Source organism: Botryllus schlosseri, chromosome 15 (genome assembly GCF_051294905.1).
Source record: "Botryllus schlosseri isolate E-star chromosome 15, Bs_hap1, whole genome shotgun sequence".
In the NCBI taxonomy this organism is placed as follows: Eukaryota; Metazoa; Chordata; class Ascidiacea; order Stolidobranchia; family Styelidae; genus Botryllus; species Botryllus schlosseri.
In genome coordinates, this window is record NC_137250.1 from 22,046,252 (window position 1) to 22,065,351 (window position 19,100).

Here is a 19,100-nt window from a genome sequence, read left to right on the forward strand (position 1 = left end):
TCCACATTTCTGACATGCCGAGTCAAGTCAAGTCATTTTAGCAAAGTGACTCGAGTCATTCCAACACTGCATTTCCCACAGCACTTTTCGATCTGTATGCTATTTTCGATGGAATCCCCAAATGTTCTGCCACTCGACTTGAGAAATAAACAATCCAGAAATGAATTGAAGCTGAGGCACTTCCGATGAGTTGGTTTGGCCGCCGGTAGAATTAATCTACACCGGTGCTTTCGTCCTCTTTGAGTACCGCCCGCACTTATTTTGGAGCAGAAATCTCATCCGCACAAAAAATGCGAAAATTATTGCACAAAAGTAAAATGAAAGCACTTTTTTATTCAAATGTTCAACAAGTAAAGCCATCGGCTAGGCCTACTGCTGAATATCATTTCCGACAATTTCAGACCAGTAATGGTCAGATCTTCATCTCAAAGCTCCCCGCATTGGGCTACCAAATTACTCCTTGAGTCAAGTTACGATGTTTTGAGATCCGGAAAAGCAAACACTTTTTGCAAATCGCCAAACTTATAAAATCGGACGAGAATACGGATAATAATAATAATAAATTGGACTGGAAATACTAAAAAGGGGTCATTTTTCCAAATCGACCCCCGGAAGACCAGCTCTAAGGTCATTCCTTGCCGTCGCTGACGTCATTTAGGCCGTTTTTGTCTTATCTGCTTGTACAATCGCGTGGCTTTCAAAGCTATAAAAGAGGACATTTTCGATTTCTTGAAAAAGGAAGACAAATCCACCTAAAGGAAAACGTATGGTAACCTTATATTTAGTGGAGAACTCCACTTCCTCATTTTGATGTCAACGGTATCTACAGTTGCGTCGCAACTATACAAAAGGCAAGAAGAAACTGTCCCTAATATCCTATTAAGTGTTTTTTAAAAACTGTATAGTTTTCATCCGCACAAGTGCGTACCATCCCACACTCCCACAGGCAGAAAAGCACAGTTTTACACTATTGATGCGATTGTTGTGGCCATTTCATATTCATTTTCCACTTCACACGTATGAGATGGCTTCTTTACAACGATACTTGGGTTCGTTGTTCTTGCCGTTTTGTCGGTGTCATTGGTAGATCCGGTAGTCGTACGATGATGCCGCCATATAATCACCAGCACCAAAATAACCACGGTAATAGAAGCGATTACCATGCCTGAAAAAGTGATGGAAATGATGCGCTCCATTGCGATCCGGTAAATTTTCAGCATTTCGAAATTAGATTAAAATTATAGATTGGGCCTACGCGGTTTTATCTAAGTTAGATTAGAATTAGAGTTACTGAATTCGCGGAAACATGGAAATTTATTCAAGTCCAGAGTTAATTCCCATATGCATTAGAATGGTAAATATCTGTACAGCAAGCTTGGCTCGTTTCGCATTTCCTGTTCTCGTGTAGCATTTTCAGGAAAGCAGAAATTAGATTAGAATTAGATTACCTGCATTTAGATAACTACAATTATCTATAGTTGTCCAAGTCTGCTGCATAGTAACGAAATCAGTTGTAAATTCAGGCTGTATCATCAAATGTGAACATCAGTGTTTCCCTGCTTTCTTGACCTTGCGGCACACTGGCACAGGATCAATTCGGTGAGGTGCAGTGTGCATGGTAAATACCATTGAATGAATTCGATGGCAGGCCTATGCATCGCACATGTCAATAACACCCGCCCCTATTCGAATGACTTGTGAAATGTTGGCAAATGAGAACTGAGCTTAGAAATCCTACGCCACTCAAGTCGAAGGCTCTTGTATAGGGCACGATCACACATACGCTGTCAAGCAAGGGCTGTTCAAAAATAACTTTTTCTTCTGGATTCCAGCCATTCGGTCATTAAATTGTCAGGTTTCCCAAAAGAGATATTGGAGTTTTTCGTTGATAATTCTCGGATTATCCTTGATTGGTGGATAAGCCGAGGATTATCAACGAAAAACTCAAATAACTCCGCTTCTACTAGTTGGAATTGAGTCAAATTTGTTTTTCATCGTCTCTGAAGACAGCTCAACAATTTCTTGGGGTTGACAGAAAATTTTGAATTTTTTTTCAATTTTCCTGTTTAAATTAAAATTTTCAATTGGATCTGCGGAGCCCTATACTTGTTAGAATTGAACCAAATTTGGTGTGCAGCGTTTTCTAGGGTAACCTGACAATTTAATGACTGAATGGTTGGAATCCAGAAAAAAAAAGTTATTTTTGAACAGCCCTGTTATATTTACTGCTGGGATATAGGATAAAATGCGAGCGTCAACAGCAAGACGAATCGATCCTACGAAAGCGCATTGCACGACTTATAATACTGTAAGCAGCTGATTGACGCGTGCCCGCTGCCCAACCTTTGCAAGTCGCCATTAACCTACATTGTATCTATGACGATGCGTTTGTAGCCGGATTATCCGCAAATTCACCAATAATGACTTTATTGCAGACATGTCGGGCAATCAAAAAGGGTTGTTGTATCCAGCATGAGATTTATGAATTACTTTCACACAAATTATACATCAAGACAACAGCCTACGTCGAACATGATCAATGCTCGCTCATGCTCAATTGTTCAGTTCATATTATGCTACATTTCCGTCCGACGGTAATGTTGTGTTTTCACTCTAGGTATAAGTAAAAAGGGGTAGGCCTAGGCCTACAGTTCACACTCAGTTCATACTTTCAGGATAGATGGGTCGAAAGGAAGTATTCACCGATGTGAAAAAACCAGTGCTTCATTATATCGCATTGTGCCTGGTGTGCCACTGCTTATGATTAGGCCTATATTCTTTTATCAAGCAATAATTATTGTTTTCATTGATTGGTCTCGCGGTATTCACTTCATCGACTTATGGCAGGGCTGGCCAACCTTTTCGGCAAAAGGGCCACATGCAATTACCGGACTATTGCGCGAACCACTAGTAGGGCCAAGCGTGAAATTTTTTCGAAGTTTACAGGTCAATAAAATTGTTTCTTAACTATATTACGGGTCTGCTGTATATCGCTGGGCTCGGTTTGCAAGGACTGGACTATTCGGTAGGGGTACCATACATCCTCTTTTAAGAGGATTTGTCCTCTTTTTTGACTTTTTTGAAAGTGTCCTCGTAGGACGCCCTTTTGTCCTCTTTTTTAAAGATTTTGTCCTCTTTTTTAAAAATTTAGGTCAGATTTAGGGCAAATAGCGAGTGATATGCCGTAAATTAGCACAGAATTGACGCTCCGGCGGGTATTTCGGAGTGAAAAACGGTTATTTTAGCTCTGGGCGGAAAGATGACCTTTTTTTTTAGTCAACCGATCACAAAGTGGGAAAAATTCACCGGTTTTTGAGAATTCTTCTCCGGTTTTGCAAGTCTCAAATTTCTGAAAAGGTGTCCTCTTTTTCGATTTCCAAAATATGGTATGGTATGGTATGGTTTCATCGTCGACGGTCTTTGTGCGAGCGCAAACACAAGGTCGCATGTTGGATGACACTTTGTCTCGTAATTGCGAATATAGTTAGACTCAATCCGATACATTAGGCGTTCTTTCATTTTCAGAAAGGGGTAACAATATTAAAAGCAAGAAATCACGTGACAACATATTGCGCAAAGCGTGAAGAAATTTTTTACTTTGGATGAATCTATCGCAAATTATTATGCTTTATTGTAATATACGAAGATCTACCAAAATGTCACTGGCTCATGGATCTGCCAATGCGTCCGAACTGATGTTTTAGTCATCATATCTCAGGTGTTGCTGCCAGACAAATCAAACTTTTGGTTGGCCTTCCAAGTTCGCAATCTGTGAAATCCACTTTTAATAATATTACTAATTTCGGAAATTACCTCGTGAGGTGGGCCACTCATAACCTTCTCGCGGGCCCCGGGTTGGCCGGCCTTGACTTATGGCTTCATGCACGCGTCATTTGAGCCAGCAAGCGTGTTGAAGTCCGGTCAGGGTTAGGAGTTAGTTTGTGAATAAAAAAAGTCACATGCTCTATTGCCGCATGTCCAACTGTCGTTTTTCATTTCGTCTCGACTTCAAACCCGGCTGCTGTTTGGTGTTGTAATCATGGGCTACTTTGTCGTCGACAAGGAATTGCGTAGTGCTCATTGCTCAGTTAACGATAATTGACTTTGCAGATAGAACATTAAAACCACCGTGAAAACCCAGGGCCACAGGCATAGTATAACGCACAGATTACAGAAGTCAACGCGTGGTTGTTTCTGCCAAATGGCGACCCACACAGGCATGTTCAACGATTTGTTTTATAATCGTCTCAATTGAAATCGATTGTCGCACTGATTCCAAACTGTTTTGGAAAATCACTGTCGATATTGTGCGCCCTGAAATTTCAAATCGTATCAAGTTCAAAGACCTGCTATTAACGGCGTTCTATTCCCCGGCGAAACGTCTTGATCATCCTCACAGTTTCCTAAAAAGGAAATGCATTTAAAAGATAAGTTACTAATACATTTGAACGTATGATCTGAAGTTCAGAATCGGAGGTACGCGTACAGTTTTAACTATAGTGTTATATGGCATTGAGCGAAAAACATGCCTGAAACATATTCATAAATATATCACAGCGCCTTCAAATTAAACTAACCCTTTCAAGGACACGGGGATGTTTACTGCACAAATTAAGAAATGAGATATCCAAAGAACAGAAATATTTGTACGCAGAGGGAGTCAAAAAGGAAATACTTCTACTGCCAGTGATTGGTGTACTGTAACTATAGTTTATAATCAGTTTGCGTGCTCATCTAAGCTAGATCATACGGTATAGAGGCTCAATATTATTAAATGGTGATTGATTGAACGCAATCCAACATAATGATGAATATTTGCGTGTCTTTTTCAGATTAGTTTCTGTTATTTGCATTGAGATTACAGAGGTAGAGCGCAAAGACCTATAAACCTTGTCAAGTGGTATATTACTGTGTGACTATAAATAGTATAAGGTGGTGTGCTATAGTCCAGTAAGTCTAGTCCAGTGGTTCCCAACCTTTTTGTCTTCATTCCCCACTTCAGATTTATTCCGAGCCTTCATTCCCCACCAGGACCGTAACAGCACTTCGTCAGCCCCGTCAAAAAACGTTGCCCTTGGGCCCCTACAGGGTGATAAACCTAACTTCTGGGGTCGAAGCCCCCCAGGACCCCCTCAGCCCCGCTGCGCATCTACGCTTTTTTCCCGCTACTTATCAGCTACATTGGGTATACTGTTTAGTGCGTCGCCTTAATTGGACTAAACGCTCGAAGCGCAAAAAATGTTATAGCTCGTGTTTGGATCGGCAAATAAGATCGGGAATTGCATAAATTTTGTTATCAATTTTTTCCCCTCTCTGCTCAATAAATCTGATTTGCCGGTAGAGCTGAGTGAGGTGTGTTGGAAAAAGTAGGACCTAGGACGTGACCTCCTATATCTGCTATGTCAAAAGATATGGAAATCGCCCAAACTAAAAGGTACACACGATTTCAAATTGGTATTGCTTTACTGGCAAATAATTTTCCCCTGTGGTATGGCATTTGCCCTGTGGGGTTCAGATCGCCAGGACAGGAACATTAGGCGCCAGCAATTTAGCTGCCTATGGACAATTTAACATATATGTATATTGTATATAGCCTATATCGAAGTTTTCGGTCACCACAAGGCCATTCCTTCTCGGCCAAGGTCTTCTCGCTGCTGATCGTTCTGGCACACTTCTCGGAGTTGCATGTTACATGGCCTTGGTGCGTCGTGGCGCAGTAATGGCCGACGCCGAAGTCTCCATTTTTATAAATTCTACGTGTTTTTGTGGGGGACGGGTATCGAATAATCAGATATTCGGCAATAATACATCGCGCAGCCAGCGCGAAAAATTTTTGATAAAGTGGCATGAATTCTCAAAAAAATACTTTAATTTATGTTAATTTACGAAATAATTTTGGGCTTCTTCGAACTCGCTCCCCCCCAATTGGAGGGTTTGGTGTGCGGCAGTTACGGTCCTGCTCCCCACTATCTAGCACTTTTGTCATCACAGAGCAGCTATCTGCTGGTTTGACTACACAAGACACACAACCACACCAGTACGCAAGACAATCGCCTTTAACTGCAACATAAAACGTATTGTGAACCGATACCAGTAACGCTCAAAATTTCGTGAAAGCGTTATTTCACGTCAAAATAGTCGTGCTGGATGCGTTTGTGACGCCATGATTGGCCATCCAGAGTTAAGAATGAGGTTTTTTGAACAACAGCACGCTATATAAGTTCCGATACATAGTACATACATTCCAGAGCAGTTAACTGGTAACGGTAATTGCGCATGTGTCTCCGTGAATATGTAGACTGCCCTGTATATAATTTTGAACAAAGCGTCTATCCGCCACCAGAAATCATTGAATTCCCCACCAGTGGGGAATTCCCCACCGTTTCGGAACCACTGGTCTAGTCAATCTGGCAAATGATCTGGGACTAGTCATTTTTTGCAGTCTAGCGTAAGATCAGCGGCAGGTGTATGATAGTAAGGCTTACTGGGTTGGAGCCTTGGCACGGTAAGCTAACTACCTAGGTCTTACCTGCAACTTTCGGAAATACCAAGTGGTCGTCGCTACCGTATCCTAAAAAATGAAGTAGTAGGATTAGGGTTGCATTGAAAACAAATATGCCTTTTTGAAAAAATTGTGTTTTTTTTAAGTTGTTAAATTATGCCATAATTGTGTAAATACTTTCCTAAAAACATGTTGCATGAGCCTACGGACAATTACCGACCGATATAGCCGACGTATATCGATATGGGATGGTTTGAACCCTCAAAATAGTCGGTTCAACATTAATAGTCCAGATATCTCGTCAAAGTAGCTAAATTTACCCTATAATTTCAATTCTCAATGCCAATCCACTATGACGTCACAATTGAATATTTGTGACGTCATGGTTTGAAATTTAAATATGGGCCTTGTTTTAAACATGTTTATTTTAAATTGATTTTTGTTTTAAATGCAACCCTAAGTAGGTTGATCATCAGTCAATATTCCTATAGGTGAGCCTTGTACACCCAAATTAGAAGAAAAAAAACACTAGAGCGGTGAAAGTGTTGCACTCAAGACCATTTCTCATTCTGTCTCCTGATTTTTTAATTTGTACGGTTTGGTTTGGTGGTCGCAATATGAGTTTATCTTAGAAGTGTTGAAGTGAAGGTCTTATGGACCAAATGTATCCAGAATTAAAGCGTAGGTAATAGGTATATGGTAGGGTTACCATACGCCCTCCTTCAAGAAGATTTGTCCTCCTTTTTCAAGAAATTGAAAATGGCCTACGAGGAAGCCGAAATATCCTTGTTTTTGGCAAACCGTCCTTCTCGCTTTGACAGGCGGGCGATTTCACAGGCACAACTAAAAATGCCGGAAATGGCGCGCAGCTGCAGCAATTATTTATTACGCAACAGCATAGTAATTTTGCAGCATTGCCTTCCTTTATGCATGACCCTGACCAATTGACCATGAAACGAACAATTGATTCTCCGCTATATTCGGTCAATCAGACAGAGGCGTAAGAAACAACTGGTGTAGTTTTTACAACAGGTCTTGAAGAATTGGATTCCAAATTTATGAGAGATTTTAATGCAACTTGAGGATTCCTTCGCGCCGTGCGCAATTCAGGGTTACTTTTTTTCGTTATTAATATAGTAGGATCCTTGCAATCTGAGCCCCACCGGCAGTAGAAGAAAATCATGCGCCTCATAGAGAAATAACAAATTGGAGTCGTTTGTGTCTCACAAATGAAAGTTTTCCGGGTTCGTTTGGGCGATTCCCATTAGTATTTTGACTACATCGAAAACCCTGCAGGGTGGTTAAGAAATGACGACGGATAACAGAAGTGATTAATAACAACCTGGAGATGCATCATCATCATCAATTGTGTGTCCATCAGTTCCACCAGCAATCCCGATCCCATGGTCTGAGAATAGATAACATTATTGATAGTAATATATTTGCAGCTACAAAAATTAATTCATGGAGTTGGTAAAGGTTCGCACGACTATAGGCAAAGATTCCCAGTTACTTCCATAACATCAATACTCGCTGTTTGGGTGCGCATATAGTAAGGCAGCGGGAGCAATTAGAAACTTTTATGCGCGAGGTATTTCACAAGAAGACATAGTGATGACACAGAACTCCACAACGGATATCCTCGGCGCGAAGTCCCAAGTAGTCAATTTCAGATGAATATTTCAAGTCCAGATGGGCCATTACGACTCAGTGTTGGGATCAAGTCACTACCTTCGAGTCACGAGTCATTTCGAGTCATTGCACATTTTGACTCGAGTCAAGTCAAGTCAATCGATTTTCAAAGGTGACTCGAGTCAAGTCAAGTCACTCGAATTTTGGAGGTGACTTGAGTCAAGTCGAGTCAAGTCAAGTCAAGTCACGAGTCAAGTCACAATTCAAGTCAAGCTGTCTTTTCGAAGTATGAGGCATGCTTACGTCATTGCATTTTGCTAGCTGTCTGAAATACAGATTGAGTGGTTATTGATTCTGGACCTATGAACGGATATAGAGTTAAACATAAACGCAAGAAGGCGCTTTATTGCTCACATATACGCAGAAATGCTTAACTACGTAAGTAATTGCATAGCCTCGGATTATAGTTACCAGCCAAAATAGAGAATAGAGAAACGAATTGATGGGATGCGATACATTACCCATTTACAATTTGATATGATACAATTCCAACCTGCGCACTATATCGGAATTCAATTTCAATAAAGCAGCAGGTTTGGTTAAGTTAAGAACAGAGAACAGAAATAGACATTTTGCTATTAAATTACTTTACTATACTAGTTTACGACAACGTAAGCTGTATGCTTCGATCAGTTCGTTGGCGATCAATTTATTTGTGAGAGAACGAACGATCATTGAATGATTGGTTGCCCTCATAGGTTACACCAGCGTTTCGCGTACAATCCGAACATATGCAAGATACAATGATTTTGATCGACATCGATTGCTTGATGACTCGAAATTGACTCGTGAATTTTGCTCCGAGTCACGAGTCAATCCGCATTTTTGATACGCCGAGTCAAGTCAAGTCAAGTCATTTTAGCAAAGTGACTCGAGTCAAGTCAAGTCATACGAAAAAGGTGACTCGAGTCTGACTCGAGTCAAGTCATGACTCGAGTCATCCCAACACTGTTACGACTTGCCTCTGGAATGCGGCCGCACACTGTAAACCATTGGTTCTCAACCGCTATAGATATTAGCATTTTATATCCCGATTCCAAAATGTGAGACATTGGACGCTTGTCTATTAAGTAAAGGAATAAAACATCAAATTTTAGATTGATTGGCAACTTGTCGTTCGTCACAGGGTGCAGGTGTAGTAAGAAACTGAATGAAAGTAACCTGCATCTCGTTACATATAAATTATATGCGAAAGCTACGGAGACTTTTACACAAACTTCGTTAAATTCCGACAGTGCAATTAAGTGATATTTATTAATAGGCTATAACAAACAGCAAAGTAACATTTCTTTCAATGGATACCGAAAAATCAGGTTATGGTCTTTAACAAGACTTCGCGAGGTTTGTCTTGCAGTAACTTCAGCAGAACCACACATAAATTTATAATATCAAAGAGGAAGCATTAAATGAAGTTTCGAATGTTACATTTGCGTTGCATAAATTTTTCGAAATTGAATTTAGGGTAAAGTTTGGTTTGAACGTTCACATGTCCGCAACATTTATTTTGAAGTTTTACTGGGCCGCAAGGTCAAAAAGGTTGAGAACCATTGCAGACTACACGTAATCAGAATGCGGTCGTGAATAGCAAGGAGGTTGAACACCCGATCTATTATTTATTTACTAAATAGTATAAAGTTGTATACTATAGAGTCCAGTAAGTCTGACTAGTCAATTTAACCAAGGATTCGGGACTGGTCATTTTTCGTAGTCTAGCGTAAGATCAGCGACAGGTGTATGATAGTAAGGCTTACTGGGTTGGAGCCTTGGCACGGTAAGCTAACTAGCTAGGTCTTACCTGCAACTTTCGGAAATACTAAGTGGTCGTCGCTACCGTATCCTAAAAAATGAAGTAGTAGGATCAGGGTTGCATTGAAAACAAATATGCCTTTTCGAAAAAATTGTGTTTTTTTAAAGTTGTAAAATTATGCCATAATTGTGTAAATACTTTCCTAAAAACATGTTGTATGAGCCTACGGACAATTACCGACCGATATAGCCGACGTATATCGATATGGGATGGTATGAACCCTCAAAATAGTCGGTTCAACATTAATAGTCCAGATATCTCGTCAAAGTAGCTAAATTTACCCTATAATTTCAATTCTCAATGCCAATCCACTATGACGTCACAATTGAATATTTGTGACGTCATGGTTTGAAATTTAAATATGGGCCTTGTTTTAAACATGTTTATTTTAAATTGATTTTTGTTTTAAATGCAACCCTAAGTAGGTTGATCATCTGCCAATATTCCTATAGGTGAGCCTTGTACACCCAAATTGGAAGAAAAAAGACACTAGAGCGGTGAAAGTGTTGCACTCAAGACCATTTCTCATTCTGTCTCCTGATTTTTTGATTTGTGCGGTTTGGTTTGGTGGTCGCAATATGAGTTTATCTTAGAAGTGTTGAAGCGAAGGTCTTATGGACCAAATGTATCCAGAATTGAAGCGTAGGTAATAGGTATATGGTAGGGTTACCATACGCCCTCCTTCAAGAAGATTTGTCCTCCTTTTTCAAGAAATTGAAAATGGCCTACGAGGAAGCCGAAATATCCTCGTTTTTGGCAAACCGTCCTTCTCGCTTTGACAGGCGGGCGATTTCACAGGCACAAATAAAAATGCCGGAAATGGCGCGCAGCTGCAGCAATTATTTATTACGCAGCAGCATAGTAATTTTGCAGCAATGCCTTCCTTTATGCATGACCCTGACCAATTGACCATGAAACGAACAGTTGATTCTCCGCTGTATTCGGTCAATCAGACAGAGGCGTAAGAAACAACTGGTGCTGTTTTTACAACAGGTCTTGAAGAATTGGATCCCAAATTTATGAGAGATTTTAATGCAACTTGAGGATTCCTTCGCACCTTGCGCAATTCAGGGTTATTTTTTTTCGTTATTAATATAGTAGGATCCTTGCAATCCGAGCCCCACCGGTAGCAGAGAAAAATTATGCACCCCATAAAGAAATAACAATTTGCAGTCGTTTGTGTATCACGAATGAAAGTTGTCCGGGTTCGTTTGGGCGATTCCCATTTGTATTTTGACTATATCGATAATCCTGAAGGGTGGTCAAAAATAACCACGGACAGCAGAAGTGATTAATAATAACCTGGAGATACATCATCATCAATTGTGTGTCCATCACTTCCACCAGAAATTCCGATCCCATGGTCTGAGAATAGATAACATTATTGATAGTAATATATTTGCAACTACAAAAATTAATTCATGGAGTTGGTAAAGCTTCGCACGACTAGGCAACGATTCCCAGTTACTTCCATAACATCAATACTCGCTATTTGGGCGCGCATATAGTAAGGCAGCGGGAGCGTTCAGTATCTGCAATTAGAAACTTTTATGCGCTAGGTATTTCACAAGAAGACATACTGATGATCAAGAACTCCACAACGGATATGCTCGGCGCAAAGTCCCCCAGTAGCCAATTTCAGATGAATATTTCAAGTCCAGATGGGCCATTACGACTTGCCTCTGGAATACGGCCGCACGGTGTAAACTATTGGTTCTCAACAGCTATAGATATTAGTATTTCATATCCCAATTCTAAAATGCCAGAAATTGGACGCTTGTCTAGTAAAGGAATAAAACATCAAATTTTAGATTGATTGGGAACTTGTCGTTCGTTACAAGGTGCAGGTGTTGTACGAAACTGAATGAAAGTAACCTGCAACTCGTTACGGATAAATTATATGTGAAAGCTACGGAGACTTTTACACAAACTTCATTAAATTCCGACAGTGCAATTAACTGATATTTAATAATTGGCTATAACAAACAGCGAAGCCGCATTTTTTCAATGGATACCGAAAAATCGGGGTATGGTCTTTAACAAGACTTCGCGAGGTTTGTCTTGCAGTAACTTCAGTAGAACCACACATAAATATATAATATCAAAGAGGAAGCATTAAATGAAGTTTCCAACGTTACATTTGCGTTGCATAAATTTTTCGTGATTAAATTTTGGGTAAAGTTTGGTTTGAACGTTCACCTGTACGCAACATTTATTTTGAAGTTTTACCGGGCCGCAAGGTCAAAAAGGTTGAGAACCACTGCAGACTACACGTAATCAGAATGCGGTCTTGAATAGCAAGAAGGTTGAACACCCGATCTATTATTCATTTACTAAATAGTATAAAGTGGTGTACTATAGAATCCAGTAAGTCTCACTAGCCAATTGAACCAAGGATTCGAGACTGGTCATTTTTCGTATAGTCTAGCGTAAGATCAGCGACCGGTGTATGATGGCTTCCTGGTGTAGGTCGGAGCCCCGGCACGGTAAGCTAACTATTAACTAACTGACTAACTCTGACTCCTACCTGCTAGTTCCACATTTCCGCTGAAGCCACTGCTATCATCACCTGGAAATTGAAGTCGGATGATCAGCCAATATTCCCATGAGTGAGCCTACACCAGAAGTGGGAAAAAGCCACTGGACTGGAGAAAGTGTTGCACTCAAAGCCATTTCTCATTCCATGTCCTGATTTCTACGGTTTGGTTTCAGTGATCGCAATATCAGTAGGCTACGTCTTAAAAGCGTTGTAGTGAAAATCAGGTCCGGAACTGCCGCAACCCAAACCCCAAGTTCGAAACGGGCCCAAAATTAGTTTGTGAATTAGCATCAATTATATTGAGTATTTTTGAATATTTCTATACCTTTTTTCAAATTTTATTCGCGCCTGGCGCGATATATTATCGCTAGTTGTCTGGATATAAATATGAGTAGCTGAGTACCTCTCCCCAAGAAAAAACGCTTAATTTGTAGATATAGGTTTCGGTCATTACCGCGTCATGACGCACTAAGACGTTGACAATGACTTATCGGCTAACATGCGACTCTGCCAAGCACTATACTACCAGAAAGCTCGACGGCGAGGATCCTTGACCCAAAAGAACCCCTAATGTTGGCTGAAACCGAGAGATAGATATGTCGAATTTGCCCTTTTCGGTAGGCGCCTAATATTCTTGTCCTGGCAATCTGATACCCACATTTATTTTCTCGTGACTAGACAACAACAGTTCGTTCACCACCGATAGCGCACTATATCGATGCGATAACGAATGACGCAGAGAGTGTCTGGGGGCGAAGTCCTACATAAGTTCATCCCCTATGGAGACCCAAGATCAGCGTGTTGGGGGGGGGGTCAGACGAAGTGCTGTTATGGTCCTGTTTGTAGTCAAAATGTAGTTAAACTTGGAGAAGAGGCCTATGGGTGGAGTCAAGAGTTCATCACATGTCACTTTGTCATGTCTGACATTATTATCGCTCGCATCGCGACTGATACTTACTGGATTCGGTATCCATAGCAATAGTCCTGGAGCTTCGTTGCAGTAAGTTAAGCCAGATATGTGCCAACGGTTGCCACCCAATGGGCAAAAAACTTTTAAGCTAAGTAAGAATACTGTCTTCTTTTCAATGAGTTGAATACTGATACGAAAGAATGATAACAGGGGATATTGAGTAATCGATGCATTTAATGCAGAACAGGAATGAGCTGCTGTTTTGTGTCGCCTAACTGTTGGAATATTGGTTATAAGGGACGGTGGGGCGTATCAAATGTCGACTTGTGTCATTGGGGATATGCTATAACATCCATGTTTGTACGGCTCAATCTGGTCATAATCACTGTCGTAGTTTTGCTGGTAAATAAATAAATGAGCTGCTTCACATGATATTACATACACAGGCAGCCGCGCACCGGACAACTAAATAATTTTCAGCTTTTCTAAATTATATATGAATTAGAATGGTAGCTACGCAGTTTCCCCAAACTCGATTAGAATTAGTATTATTAAACTTGAATTGAGTTCCGAATTACAGAGGAATAAAACAAAAATCAAGTTCAGAAGTGCAATTCATAATTCATTCTCATAAGCATGAGGATGACAAATGTCTGTACTCCAAGCTTGGCTCCTTTCGTACAGCGCACTTCCGTGGTAACAAAGAAAGCCATAAATCATATCATAATTTAAATTTGAGCATGGGAACATATCACAAATTAGGTTAATATTAGATTACCGGAGGCATTTGATGCGAATTAGACAATCGAATTATGTAGTTGTCCGAGTCTGTCGCGTACTGACTTAGCCACCATCTCTGTTACCACCAATGCTTTCCTCGCGACACAGGTCACGCTGGTGTCACCTTTCTGCTATAATTCTATATAATCCATGGAATAGTAATATTCATAACGATGTTCTAATGCACTTATAACGCACCAAGCCACTGTTAAACTGGCTACCAAACTCAGTATAGTGATATCGCGACCTTTTGCCCAATAATGCTGCCTGACGGGCAGCGGATTAAAGTTGCACCAGATATGCGGTGGGGAATTTTCGGGACGCCCGTTTGCGTAATAGAGGGTCGCGGATGTATAGCGTACGCTGTAAACGGGATATTTCAACATCCTTCTTCCAAGTAAACGTTGGTGCGTTGCGCTAACAGTGATATCCTAATATCCCTTCGCGGAACCCCAAATCTTCGCTGAGTCATACAAACGAAAATCTCCCTCACTACACAACTAATACGTTACAATAGATTACTGGTGCTCAAAATGAGCCGTGTATCAGCAATCAACATAGTCTTAAAAGAACGAAAACATTAAAATACAATTTTAACACAAAACGGAAACATGTAAAGAATGTTTATTTTAAATTCGTGCGACTTCTGCTCTGTTCCCATTCAGACACAATTTCAAAGATGCGAGGTTTCACCTAGGAAACTGGCATCATATTGTTCGGTCGAAACGCAACAACATGATACCGATTGCTTAATTAGAAATGATCTTGTAAAAATTGGAGATATAATTGGCATCATCACTAGGGCAGGTTTTTGTTGCACTAAAATGGCGAGAAACTCGGAATTATTTTGACCTAACACGATTGCAGTAAAAAGTTGCATTTTTACATATATTTTTTAAATTGTTGGGGTATGAGATGCTCGAAAGGTTCCGTTATGTAACTTAACAGTTTAAGATTTGCAAGGTGTCTGCTTTTTCCGTTTCTTTCTTTGCTATATAGTCAATCGATCGTGCATACCAGGGTTGTAACCAAGTCACAACGTTTCGAGTCACAAGTCAATCTCACTTTTGTAGTCGAGTCATTTTCAATTCTCCACCGAGTCAAGTCCGAGTCCCAGTCAGAGAGCGAAGGGTCGAGTCCGAGTCATGGTATTATGACTTGAGTCCGAGTCAAAGTCATTGTGTTGACTGCTCAGTTTCCAGTTAAAGTCTTGATAAACCCACTTTTTATAACACTGTTTGGTGATATCGAATGGTTTGCATATATAATATACTAATTTTCCTCACTCTAAGCCAGAGGTCTCAAACACGCGGCCCGCCAGAGCATTTTGTGCGGCCCGCGACGACATTTTGGAATTTCATATTCAAGTGCCATATATCTATTTTAGATCACGCTAAAACTTCTGTAAAAATCCCTGAAATCTAAACAAACTTCACTATCACATCACTTTTAAAAGCTACCATGCGGTAGAAGCTAGAAGATCAGCTATTACGTCACATTTCAAGTTCATTACGATAAAACGAGACCCGTTGATGATTCGTGACTGAAAATTGTGATTTGGTTTGGTGCGACCTTATCGTAAAATTTCTCGATTTCGGATTATCTCTCTGATTAAATAAAAATGACTCGAGTTGAGTCGGGTCAAACGTTAAAATCAGAGGACTTGCGACTCGGAACGGTGACTTGGTAAACCTACGAACGCAACAATCTATGAATCTGTCATGGGAATAGCAATATGTCAAAAGGTCGTAGCTTGCGTTGCGTAGTGTTTATAGCTATCAAATCAGGTCAGTATGGCGACCATTGGTATTTTCCAACCCCCGTGATGTATAGTTACATGCTGGGTGCTGTTTGTTCTCATTATCCATGTTATTATCGGTGGCGAGTAAGGTACTATCACGCTCTACAGCTGTAATACCAAGGAATTCTTCGCCGATTGGACATTTCTGTTCCAAGAGTTCTTAACCAGGGTGCGTAGACCCCATCGGGGTACGAACCACCACATCAGGGTGTACGAGCTGCATTGTGGAATTAGGCCTATATGCTGTGGAATATTTTCTTGGTCAATTTATTCAACTGGAAAATAGTCTTCCTGCTACGCGCGATTTTATGTGAATGGGCTTTCTGATCCTAATATAGGTACCATCAGAAATTGAGTTGAAAATGGACAGGGCTACGAGAAATCTTATTGGAAGCACAAGGTATAGCCTACCATCGATAAAAAGGTTAAGAACCAATGCTATTACAATGACTCAATAATGATTATATTTAAGTGGTTATTAGGGATGGTGTGAACGTGAGGTTCACGTTCGCGTTCTGTGTGTGAACCTCGGAAATTTAGAAGTTCGCGTTCACAACAGAACCTTGGTAGGTTCTGCACTGTGAACCTTTTTGTAAATTGTAATTTTCACTCCATTATAATCTTTGGCTCAAATTTATTGCATTTCATCTGCGGGCCACTCCATGCATGGTGCTGGCAGCATAAAAAATCAACACTAAACGAGCATGTACCATGCACCTCGACAACCTTAAAAGTTTTACTTGCTTTGTTGCAAAATTTTCTCGGAATATCCAGCTTTCCGTTTGTGAATATTTAGTGACTCTCTGCTGTGAGCTTGACCCGCAATCACACAACATCACGAACACGAGCGATATACGTAGTCAGCGAATGATGCTTATTCAACCAATCAATGACATTGATATCGTCTTATGATGTAAAAATCGAACGGTCGTACGGGGTCAGTCTTGACTTCATATCTTTACCGTATCATTAAAACCAAATCCGTGCGATTAAGGTGCTTGCTACTGCTGCATAACTTGTTGTTTGTGATATCGGTAGCGAGTATAGAAACCCGTTGCACACTCTGCTCAATATCAATGTAGCAATACTCAGACTCCGAACACATTGTCCGGTCTGGCTAAGACCGTTAAGGCGTAAGCTTATATTCCTTGGTAAGTCCTCGTCGAAATTGTTGGCAAAGCGACGGAATGTACTGATTTTATGCAATTATCATATCCTTTGATTACCGCGGTTGATACATTTAGCGACGTTTAAAACGCCGATATGTACTTCAACATTGTGGCATTATGTGGACCGAATCTTCGCTAGGTATCGTGTACATTAATATAGGGCATAGGCTATCACTTCATTGAAAGATAGGGTTGGGATTAGTAATATGACGTCACGTGACGTCACGAGGTTCACGTTCGTGTTCACACAGAACCTTTCAAAAAGGTTCGCGTTCACACGAACCTGAACCTTTCAGAGGTTCACACCATCCCTAGTTGTTATTGATATGTTCCAATAATAATAGAAGGCATAATCTAACGCTGATTTAATTTGACTTTGGCAATGACAGTAACTGCACGACTATATCAAAACCAGAATTAGGCTACACCGTTCAAACACTATGATATTAGATCAATCGTCAGTAAATTTAACTTATTCTACATAAAATTGTGGCATGTTAAGGGTTCACTAGTTGCAATATTATAACTCGACAGTTTTACGATGTCACGATGCATCCTCTCGCATGATGTCTATAATTCATTAATTAAAAAAATTATGCCAGGCACAAAAACAATTATATTCAAATATTTGAAAATGTGAGTTTTTCGTGTCAAGCGGGAATAGTAAAATAGCAAATTAGGCTACATTTCCAAGATGTTTGTGGAATGCCTGTCTGCAAGGTCCGGTCAAATATGGCCTAGTTGGAAATTATACATTGAATAACCCTATTATTGATGCTGCGGCCCGCGACGTCATCGAAAACTAGGAAATTGGCCCGCGAACACATTTGAGTTTGAGACCTCTGCTCTAAGCAGTTTCTAGTCTCATTTTCAAGTAGGCTACCAGTATCAATAGACGAAATCCCAATAGTGTGGTTACTTTACCATTCTTCAAAATTACAATGAAATATCGGTCTTGGCCGTCGAAGTCTCGAGTCATATGACTTGCTTCGAGTCATGCAAAATGACTCGAGTCCAAGTCGAGAAAATACGCAAATTGACTCGAGTCGAGTTACTTCCGTATTTTGACAAAATGACTCGAGTCAAGTCGGGTTATCAGAAAATCGTGAGTCGACTCGGACTCGAGTCATTATAACCCTGATGCATACACTTTTATGTTCCGTTTAGCTTTGAAACTGACATGACACCATTACGCTGTCAGCTCCCGCAGAGCTGTCAAATTAGGTAGGCTACTTTTTCATTTCACGAACGGTCCGGCGAGACCGCCGAAAACTACATTTTTCGCCAGTGTGCAGTGAGAAAATACGGCGCAATGAGGAAATAATTTCCCCCGAAACCCAAACAGCATAGCGATAATCCACCCCTCCCTCCCACAAACAAGTAAAATACCACACCCCGAACCCCTAGGTCTGCAAACTTGACCCGAAGCATTGCAGTAAAACTCAGTTTTGTCGATTTCACCAAAATCAATAGACTGAAAAAGTTGACTAAGTGAAAATGTAATTTTCGGCAGTCTCGGGTGGGCGTCTGTGAAATGGGAAACTCATTTTTTACCATTTTAACGTCAGAGAAATATTCAAGCAATATATTTACATAGTTCGGGTACGGTCGTGCTTGGCTGCGATAGTTCAATTACTAGCTTGCAAGTCATTTTGTCGTATAAATAATATCGAGATGCAGCTAATCCATCACATAGATATTTGTTATAAGAGAATAGAACCATACTAGAAAAAGTTGTATGACATGTATTCTAAATCACTCTTGTACATTTTGCGCAATATTTGATAAAAAGTTGCAGTAGAAATAACAATTTTGCTGTGTTACTGAAATTTTGGGAATTTGCTCCAATCTCGCAATTTTCCCGAGGAGCAGGTCGCTCCTTGGATTATGTGTGTATTTA

General features: G+C 40.4%; 1 protein-coding gene across 2 annotated transcripts; it reads right to left on the bottom strand.

Annotated features, from left to right (window-relative positions):
• Window positions 1–313: 313 nt before the first annotated feature.
• LOC145458157 (uncharacterized) lies at window positions 314–13,925 on the bottom strand. Of its 2 annotated transcripts, XM_080336518.1 has the most exons (8): window positions 13,499–13,924; window positions 12,529–12,570; window positions 11,304–11,366; window positions 9,990–10,031; window positions 7,845–7,910; window positions 6,530–6,571; window positions 4,347–4,403; window positions 314–1,165 (listed from the first exon to the last, which is right to left on the bottom strand). In XM_080336518.1, the coding sequence occupies exons 1-8, from the start codon at window positions 13,512–13,514 to the stop codon at window positions 963–965; spliced, it is 531 nt and encodes a 176-aa protein (XP_080192644.1). In that variant the 5' UTR covers window positions 13,515–13,924; the 3' UTR covers window positions 314–962. The 2 variants fall into 2 exon arrangements, with proteins under 2 accessions (XP_080192644.1, XP_080192645.1); XM_080336519.1 differs by lacking the exon at window positions 6,530–6,571 and having other exon boundaries at window positions 13,499–13,925.
• Window positions 13,926–19,100: the final 5,175 nt, after the last annotated feature.